The sequence below is a fragment of the Penaeus monodon genome, chromosome 41 (assembly GCF_015228065.2).
Source record: "Penaeus monodon isolate SGIC_2016 chromosome 41, NSTDA_Pmon_1, whole genome shotgun sequence".
NCBI classification, from domain to species: domain Eukaryota; kingdom Metazoa; phylum Arthropoda; class Malacostraca; order Decapoda; family Penaeidae; genus Penaeus; species Penaeus monodon.
The window spans coordinates 8,136,435-8,147,194 of NC_051426.1; the positions used below are offsets into that span (position 1 = coordinate 8,136,435).

At 38.1% G+C, this 10,760-nt stretch overlaps 1 protein-coding gene across 2 annotated transcripts in view; it reads left to right on the forward strand.

Annotated features, from left to right (window-relative positions):
* Positions 1-5,319, forward strand: part of LOC119598538 — a 9,278-nt gene extending 3,959 nt beyond the window's left edge. The window contains exons 2-4 of one of the 2 annotated variants that reach the window (XM_037948168.1): positions 133-220; positions 2,641-3,958; positions 4,203-5,319. In XM_037948168.1, the coding sequence (XP_037804096.1) occupies positions 179-220; positions 2,641-3,958; positions 4,203-4,951 (2,109 nt within the window). In that variant the 5' untranslated portion in view covers positions 133-178 and the 3' untranslated portion in view covers positions 4,952-5,319. Of the gene's footprint in view, positions 1-132; positions 221-806; positions 949-2,640; positions 3,959-4,202 lie in introns of those variants that run through there. The other variant, XM_037948169.1, reaches the window with a different exon arrangement.
* The last annotated feature ends 5,441 nt before the right edge of the window (positions 5,320-10,760 follow it).

Genomic DNA, 10,760 nt, shown 5'->3' on the forward strand with positions numbered 1-10,760 from the left:
AATGCATTGCAGAGATCAGTCAAAGAAACACGACTAAACCTTGCATGCATTTACGCATATGTATTACGAACAATGCGTCGTTGTACAATAAAAAGCAATGACTGCGCTTTTCCCGTTTTCTTTTTTTTTCAGGAATTAACCTTGAAGAAACGGGAGTTAAATCTCAAGACGATAATGAATGCCATGTTCATATTCGCTTTGGTTGTTCAGTTTTGTGATGGTAAGTATATGCGTTTTGTACAGCATATAGATATCTGAACAATATTATGCAAATATATATATATATATATATATATATATATATATATATATATATATATATATATATGAATATATATACATATACATTTTATATATGATATATATATACTATAATATATATATATATATATTAATATATATTATATTATATATTTTATATATATATATATATTATTATATATATATTATATATATATATATATGATGTGTGTGTGTGTGTGTGTGTGTGTGTGTGTGTGTGTGTGTGTGTGTGTGTGTGTGTGTGTGTGTGTGTGTGAGTGTGTGTGTGTGTGTGTGTGTGTGTGTGTGTGTGTGTAATGAAACACTGCCGCAACAGAAAAATTACTGAATGTCTTCATTTATATATATATATATATATATATATATATATATATATATATATATATATATATATATATAAATGAATGTGTGTGTGTGTACTATGGTTTCGAGTGCATTTGTCTTCCCTGCCGCCCTTGGCCGAAGGCGTGGCAGTCCACGGCGCGGCGCTGGAACACAACGGCTCCTCGCTGTGCCTGCCGCTAGAGGAGTTCGAGGGCGCCCGCGTCAGGGAGGTCGACCCCCTCAACCTCGCGCTGTGTGGGATGGTGAAGCCCCTCCGCCTGCAGGCTCAGGGCGGGGGCGTGGTTGCCTTCTATGGCTCAAGCAGGGCCTTCGTCGCCCTCGGTGAGTCGCTTGGTTTAGGGTAGAATGATTGTGATAAGTGGGACAGGAATAATCATCATCGTCACTATTATGCTTTATTATGATGATGATATTGATAATTATGGTGATAGTGATGATGATACTGATAACAATAGTCATAAGATAGCTATGATAATAAGAATGATAATAAAGATAATAATTATAATATTAATAACCCTAGTAATGATGATGATTATAATGATAAGGATAGATATAATATTGATTATGATAGATATGAAAATAATGATAAATATAAGAATGGTAGTGCTAAATATGATAATGATAACATCAACAATGATAATTAAATAATAATACTAATTATTTCTCTTATTATCATAATAGCAGCAATGGTTATCATAATTTTCTTAATCGTCATCTTTGTCGTAAACATAATGTTCTTATTAATAATATAATACTCCCATCACCATTCACCATTTTCTTTTCCCTAGTGAAAATTAGATATGATCATTGATATGCATGACTATGCCAAACATACCTTTTAATCAGGAAATTAAATACTGATGGATTTTCAGTAATGTCTTATAACATATGGTTTTTCTTTACATGCATGGCTGTGTGGATCACTTTTTGCGTTTCAGATTTGTTCATAGTTTTTTCCTCTGCATTCTGTTTGTTTTCTTTTATACAAGTAAATAAATACTTGTATATACATTTTCTGAGATTCTTTATAACATGCATTGGTTGAAAGTAAATAACATGACAATTATTAAAAGTTAATTTCTCATAGGTAGCAACATGCGTTTTCATTAGTTCCCTATAGAGTACGTTAATTTTGCTTATAAGTTAATGTCTCATAGGAAGCAACATACGATTTCATTAGTTCCCTACATAGTACGGTAATTTTCCTTAAAGGTATGTATAAATAAAATTTATATATGTTTTAGCAATATTCTGCTGTACACATTGGTGTTCCTTTAGTTTTCGTAAGGACTGAAATTATGATAGATTTTTACCAGGTTTCGTTTAGTGCAGTTCAGGTATATTTTCACCAGTATATAATATACATTGCTTCCCTTACAAAATATGGTTTTATGTATGCATTGCAATTCATGTACATTAAGTTCCCCTTAATCTATATGTATGAATCGCAATCTAGATGTATTTTCAGATATTCGTCAAAATACACATTGGTTTTCCTTTGTGAAATATAGCTGTAAAAACCCAGCTTCTTTCACATAGGCGTAAGTCCATCTCTGCTGTGGTTAACGACAACAACTGGAACACTTGTATATAATGCTTCTCTCAACCCTGATAAGTGGAATGTGTTCTGTGCTGAGGTTTCTGAGCGAGGGAAGCGGGTAAAGTCGTTTATTTTGGTCTGGGAATGCGATATTTTTGTTATCAATTTGGTTTGCTGTATACGTTATTATTTTAAACTGTTTTGTGTGTTTATTTTTGTCAGGGTCGCTAATCTGGTAAAAGGGATAGAGTGCCTTCGTTTTTGCCTGTGTTTTAATCTGTTGGCTTGTTTTAATTACCTATGTGTCGTTTTGTTTGTTCTTGTTTGATTGCGCACAGTTAATAATGTTATGCGACTCACGTATTTGCCTTTCGGTTTTCCTCACACTAATTTGTGAAATATGAAAATTATATGAAAAAAGAGACAAAGTTTGCAATAATCTGTCTCACATGTAATCTTCCTCTCCACTCAAGGTCCGGCTAGCCCTAGAAGGAGCTTACCTGACAACCGCAGCCACGAACAGGACCGACAGGAGCCTGAGCGGGTACTCCGGCCTGTGTCTGGGGTCGCCTGAACAGCACTTTCCGTCTCTACTAAGCTCCGTCGCCTCCGTGTCAGTCCAACCAGCAGACAGCGCCCGGCTACATGAGGACGACGCCAACTGCAGTAAGCTCGTCAACAGCGGCGCAGCTCTAGCATTCGGCCCGCTGTGGTCGGTCAGAGGGAATGTGGTAGTGCTTGACTACAGCGAGAAGGAACTCTGCTCTGATTATCACCATGACCTGGTGGTCAGGGAGCTCGGGAAATACGAGGAGTCACGGAAGCTCTGCCAAGCTCTGGGTGGGAATCTGCCTTTCGAAGAGCAGGTTCTGAGGGAACCCGTGGGCATTGGCAAAAGGACACCGGCTGATTGTATCACGAGCCGAGGCCACGTCGGCTGGGTGGAAACCGGAGAGGAAGTTCCCTCGGACAACTTAACGGTGGAATGCCGCACCCTGTTGGCCAGCGGCGCCGTGGGATCCTTCCCTTGCATCAGCGAACTCAAGTGCAACGTGTGCAGAGTCCCTGCTTGGCTCCGGTACACACTCTACGGTAGCGTGAAGAGCTTTGACAGGTATTACTTCATCAAGCCCCTGTCCGGAGGGAATTTCTCCTTCGAGGGACTGGAAACGTCCAACATCTCTAAGAAGGAAGGCTACTGGACGCTGCAGTCACGTCTGCACCGCCACTGGTGGAGGCTCGAGGGAGATTCACTGCCGGTAGGACGACACGTGTGGCGCTCAGAGTTTGGCAATGTCACCCTGACCCTCACGGCCTGCACGCCCTCCCATTTCACCACCAACGAGGGCTTCTGCCTGCACCGGAGCCATCGCTGCGACGGCCGCCCCGACACTCCCGATGGCAGCGACGAACTGCAGTGCCGAGAGCGCCTCCTCGACGTCCTGCGCGTGTCCGACCGCAAGAAGAGCCCCTTCCACGGACGGAGCCAAAAAGGCGTCCTCTATTTCTCCTTCGACTTCTTCCACATCAAGCAGATGAAGACGGAGGAGCGGGTGATCCACATCGACATGGGCTTGCTCTTGATGTGGAACGACCCTCGCCTCAGGTTCAGGGACATCAGGAACACTCAGCAGTACTTGGTATGCGACAAGATCTGGTATCCTTCCGTCGGTATGATCGAGGGCTTCAACATGGGCGGCGCCATCGACATCAGAGGATACAACACCGTTTGTTATTTGGACAACTCGGCACGCACACAGGAGCAGTATGATCTTCTGGACGCTTTCACAGGTAATCATGATATCAGGAATAAAATGATAAAAAGAATAACATCGGTTATAATGATAATGCCTGTGATAGTAAGAATAGCATTACTAGGAGCTATAGTAAGAAGTGGCGACGATAATAAATATTACAATTAATGTTTAAAGATAGTAAAGATGATACAGAAAATTATAATAGTGATGACGATGGTCATATTGATTATGATAATGCTGGAACACCTGCACTGCTGAAGTCTATACATTCCTTTCAGGCAAATCAATCGAGGGGAAATTCCTCAACATCACAATGTACTTAGAGTTCCGGGTTTCCATCCCGTGCCTGTTTGAGCTCCACCGCTACCCATTCGGAACCTATGAGTGCAACTCGTCCATTTTCTTGAAGAAATGGAGGGAGGAGATGCAGTGGAAATCCGTAGAGACGGGCAAGTGCGCCGGGCAGCCGAAGTATCGTGGAAACCACAATCTCCTAGATTATCGTCTCCTCTCCATCAACTACGACGTGCCGGACGGAGACTTCGTCGTCCTCACCTTCCACCTGCGAGGCCAGTTCACCTACCACCTGCTGAACAGCTTCTCCCCGAGCGCCCTCATGTTCATCATCTGCTACTCGACGCTGTTCTTTCCGCTGGAGAACTTCAACGAGAGGATCATGGTCTCCCTGACGGCCATGCTCGTCCTGGCGGCCTTCTTCGCGCAGGCCACCGACTCCTACGTCAAAACGCCCTACTTCAAGCTCCTCGACGTGTGGTACGCCGTCCTGATTAGCCTGTGCTTCGGCTGCGTCATGATGAACGCCATCGTCAACGGCATTCGGGTCCGGACCACGACTTTGCGACGCTGCACGAGGGTCGTCAAGGCGCGCGAGATCGAGGTCTTGCAGAACGAGACGGACCGGTTGGCTCAGGCGTCGGTCGTCAACCTGGTGGCGGCGACATTGATCATGCTGCTCTTTGTGGTCGTAGTCCTCGTGGTGAGTCTGGTGGCCGCGGAGGTCATCTAAGAAGGCGGACGTGACATAGGGAGCTGACGGCGTCAAATAAGGCGGAAGTGACGTATTTGGCAGGAAGAAAGTGAAGGAATCATCAGAACTCATTCAGTGTGGAAGGGAGGCAACCAGCAAAGCTCATCCAACATAGCAAGCATGAAGCAGGTAATAAGTCATCTAACAAGGCACAAGAAATGTAGGAAACGAAAGTCGTCTAACAGGGTGGAATGGAAGCAGTTTATATAGATAACCTAGCATGTGAGGCAGTAGGGGTCATTTATCCAAGTGGAAGGAAAGCAGGCGGCAGAAGTCACTTAACAAGGCGAAAGGAATGGTACATTGTCTAGCGATGCAATCTAGGATATTTGAACAAGGATCTCAATGGAAAGGCCTTTAATGACCCGATAATTAAATTCGCACAAATAGTATTTTTAGATGTGTGTGGGTATATACATATACATACATATATACATATGCATATACATATATATGCATATACATACACACGCATATATATATATATATATATATATATATATATATATATATATATATATATATATATATATATACATATATGTGTGTGTGTGTGTGTTTATGTGTATATTTATATATATATGTATGTGTGTGTATATATGTATATGTATATGTGTGTCTGTGTGTGTACATATATATGTTTGTATATGCGTAAATATACATATATATTTATGTATGTATGTGTATATATACGTATAAAGACATGGAAAGGGTAAAAAGAGAAATACACGCACAAATATATATATATATATATATATATATATATATATATATATAATAATATATATATATATATATATATATAAATTACGGTGGCCATTTCGTATGAAACACATTTTTCGCCAAATTGATTTCGTTGTGTTTCGCACGATTTCAACCTTTATTTCAACCGCAAAACCCCATTTCTATTTTTTTCAACACCGCGATCACAGCCGTCACGAGAGCAATTCACATTTAGGATTTCCTCGCCTATCTCTCTTAACAGAGAGAAAGCCCCCCAGGGACAACAAACCTTACATCGTATTCACTCCATGATTACTAAAAGCAAGAGAAATCCTCGACAACACGAACGGAATAACCGCGGCAGTTATCTTCAGGTTAAATATCCACGCTATGACCTGAGACAGAGGTGACAGTTGAACAAGCTATAGAAAACATTACACTAGTCAACTAGTCACTTGTAAATACTTCTTTATCAGTATTTTTCGAGTCCACAACCCCCTCCCCCCTCCCTCTCTCTGAAAGTTGGGTACCAACCGCCGCGATCGCAGCCGTTACGCACGCATTTTACTTTTAGTTTTCCTCACTAATTTCTTTTAACATGGGGAAAGCCCCCTGTAACCCCTTACCCCCGCCAGGGATAGCAAATCTTCACCTCGTGTTCACGGCAAGGTAGAGCCGGACTAAAAGCAAGAGATCCTCGTCAGCACGAAGGGAATATGACCGCGACAGGGTAAATGTCCACGCCGTGACCCGAGAAAGAACTTAGGGTTGTTCAAACAATAAATGTTCTACTTGTGAAACAGTTACCCGAGTAAATCCTTGCCTCACATACGGATTTTGATTCCTGTATAGCAGCGCCACACGTCTCTACTCATTCAATTTACACGGATTCTCGCATTCACTGACCTCGCAAAGGAAGCACACATTGCCTCCTGAAAAAAGTCTAGGGGGCACGAGAGTTTTCCTTTCAAAATTGCTTTGTTGCCAAGATGTTGGTGAGGACACACCCGTCGCAAACCGCATCCATAGCGAAACTGAATTTATTATTTTATTTATTTATTATTATTATTTCTCTCTCTCTCTCTCTCTCTCTCTCTCTCTCTCTCTCTCTCTCTCTCTCTCTCTCTCTCAAACGATTTCCCTTGGCAATTAAATTTTGTTGGCTACTTACTGTTTCCTTTAATTCGATGGTCCGTGAGTCACGCCTTCAAAGGTGACGTCACACTCCACCCTTCTCTCCCCACCCCCAGAGCGGCGCGTGTCACCGGAAACATCAACATTCGACTTGGGGAAAAACAGCAGGATTACGATTTATTTGTGAGATTATCTCGTTTGCGGAGATAACGTATTGAGAAGTGTTTTAAATCGATATCCGTGGTGTCAAAAGTGAGGTAAACGCACCCGCATTGATATCGAAAATTGACCCAGAATTAAACTCAATTTGATAGTTAAGTAATAGTGTCCTGTATTTCTTATTTTGACTTTGACATTTTAATGAAGTGAATATTAGTCTACAGGAAAGAGTTTACTTATCCACTATTTAGTTCGGGGAGTGACTTCAGTGACAAATTCGCGAAATAGGTGGAAAGTTTTCCAGTGAACATTAATCGTCCGTATTTACCTTAATTTTCACAAAGTTTAGGCGTGTTTGCACTGCATGTAGATAGAGAGACAGATGGCACACACTAAAAACCTGTCCGCTGGGCAGGTTTTGGATCATTTTAGGTTACATCTCTTTTGTCAAACTTAACCAAATATTAAAAGGTACCAATATAGGTGATTTTTGTACAAAAATACGCGGTCAGTGTTTTCCAGAATACACTGACTCTTTGCCATTGGCTAAATTCCAAAGGACCAATTTATATTTTTTTGACATTTATTCACTTATTCCCGTATATTATACTAGTATCATTTCAAGAGTCTGTAAAAGCATTTAGAAAGGTTTCTTTTAAGGCACAGGCTTAGAGTCGGTGTGCTGGACGATAACGGGCCTGCATTTTTCGATACGTTGAAGAAACCTTTCTAAATGCTTTCTTTTCAGACTCATGAAATGGTACGAATATAATAGTGGAAAAAAAAGGCCTTTGGTAGTTGGTCAGTGACAGTCAGATTTGAATTTATTTTGCTTTGATGTACTTATCAAAGTGATGCACTCATGTTTAGTTAACTTGTAATTTATGTAATAAATGTATCTGATGTAATAAATGTAATTTTAACCGCCTGTACCGATTGCCTTCCATTTAAAATCATGATAAAGGCCAGCCATGTATATCTTGCGTTAAAGCCCTGAGTGATGTTTAAATGAAGGACTCTTAAACTGCATACAGATTCTTAACTTGACCAAAGCATAGTTTTTATTGATACAACTGTATCTGTGTACTGGTGTATTATTTTAGAGTAGAACTTTGTGGATAAGCTTTAACTTCAGTGAATGCTGTTACTTTTAGCATTGTAAGAATGTTTTCACGAAGGAGGTTAATGATATTATAATTGACTGAAGGGATACATGTGACATTAACACACTTTATGAACCTATTTTTGTAATATGTCTACCTATATTTCTGTATGCACACACACATATTTACATATATCTGCATATACATATGTATGTGTATATATAGTATATGAACCTATTTTTGTAATATGTCTACCTATATTTCTGTATGCACACACACATATTTACATATATCTGCATATACATATGTATGTGTATATATATATATATATATATATATATGCACATATATATATATATATATATATATATATATATATTTCTATATATGTATATATACATACATACAGGGTACGTGTACATTTGTATATGTATTTCATACAATATGCCTTTAATTTCCTGAAGCTGCACTACAGGTACATTTCGTGAGTATTGTTATTTCCGTAGACTGAGAACTGTGTGTCATCTTTTGATTTCGTGATGCTATGTAATTTCCTCATCAGTAACTATTTTCATGAGTCTACTTATTAAAATATATATTATCCCAGTGGATATAGATTATATTCGGTGTATTTTAATTTTTAATGTTCTGTACAAACAATGTAATAAATATTTGTGTTATTTCTTTTTTTTTTATGAATCCCGGTATTGCAAGTATTAAGGGAGGAATGGAGAGATAAAGGTGGGTATCGTATTCTGCATATAAAGGTGTGTTTATATGTGCATACGTATGCACAAACTATATTACGTTTTTTTTCAGAGCGATTGCATAACCTAGCTACGTTCTCGGGCCATGAACAAAATATGATAGATAGTCTGTTAGATTAATGGATAAATAGATAAATAGATAGATAGAGAGAGAGAGAGAGAAATGCGAGTGTATGTATGTATTCGTGCCCCGTTTTATTTACACGAATTTCAAACGCTTACAATGTATTTTTATTTACATGAATTTTAAACGTTTACAATCTATTTTTATTTACAGGAAATTTCAAACGTTTACTATTATTTTTATTTACATGAATTTTAAACGTTTCCACCTATTTTTATTTACATGCACTTCAAACGTTTGCAATCTATTTTTATTTACGTGAATTTCAAACGTTTACAATCTATTTCCGAAAGCTTCCGAGGATCTTGGCTCCATAACTCAAATTCCTTCCCATTAAATCGAATAATCTATCACAGGTGATATAAGATGATCACTGCATTAATCATTGCTAATTACACCTGTCTGAACAACTCCAATTAACGTAAGCAATTAGTGATACTTTCTCTTTTCGTATCTTCTCGGACGTTGATGCTAATGACTCTGTCTCTCATTTATTTCTTATTTGTAATTGCCTTTTTGGGTTTTCTTTCTTCTTCATTGATATATCATCACTATTGGAATTACAATAATAGTGATAATGACAATAATATTAATAATAATGACAATGATAATAATGATGATGTTAATAATAATAGCAATAATAATGATAATGATAGTGACAATAGTGATAATGAGGAAAAAGATGCTAATGATAATGATGAAAAAGATGCTAATGATGAAAAAGATGCTAATGATAATGTTGATAATGATAATGATGATGGTAATGTTCAAGATAATAATAATGATAATAATGATAATAATAACAATAATAATAATAATAATGATAATAATACAATAATAATGATGATAATAATAATCACATTGTTACGCTTAATTTCTCAGCAAAGTGTTTATAAGATGAGATAGGCAACTCGCAAGAGAGAAGGAAACAGAAGTTGCAAAGGAATTGCAAAGTTTACAAGTAAGAGGGATTAGACAAGTATCGTGCAATGTTTGCGATGATTGCTCGCGACAGCAAAGGACGTGACGAAAGAAAACAGGTTAATGATCTTATTGCAAACTAACGGAAGGCAGAGACCTTTTTTCTTTTCTTTTTTTTTTTTTTTTCTTCTTCTTTTTTTTTTTCTTTTTTATCTTTTTTTTTTTACATTTCGCAAGAACAGGAGCAAAAATTGTTACTTATGGGATGGAGAGAGGAGCAGAATTTCTCTGGCAAAGAGAGAAGGAAGGTGAACTGGCAATGGCATCGTCCGTAGAAATGGAAGCGAGACAAAATTTTCCCGAAGGTGGCGATAGCGAGGTCATTACCTGTAGAAATTAGAAAAAATGATGACAAAAGAAATGAGACAAAAGCTCCTGGCGGTGGAAGAGGCAAGGGAAGAGGAGGAAGCATTGCCCGTGAAAGCGAAAGAGGGACAACACGAAGACAGAGAGAGAGAAAGCAAAATGTCTGAAAGTCCCCGAACCAAAATTATCTGGATAACATTAAGCAAATACTTCCTAAAAATCCAGACGTTGAACAGCAAAATAAGTGTTGGTAAAAAAAAAAAAAAAAAAAAAAAAAAAAAAAAAAAAAAAAATATATATATATATATATATATATATATATATATATATATATATATATATATATATATATATATATATTCGGACTTTTAAATTTGAAGACATCACCTTCATTGCTCTATACGAATTATATGTATAATGGTACGCCTTCACTGATTTACTGATTCTATTTTACGTGCTATATAACTATTATCATGTCTGTTCATTCAATT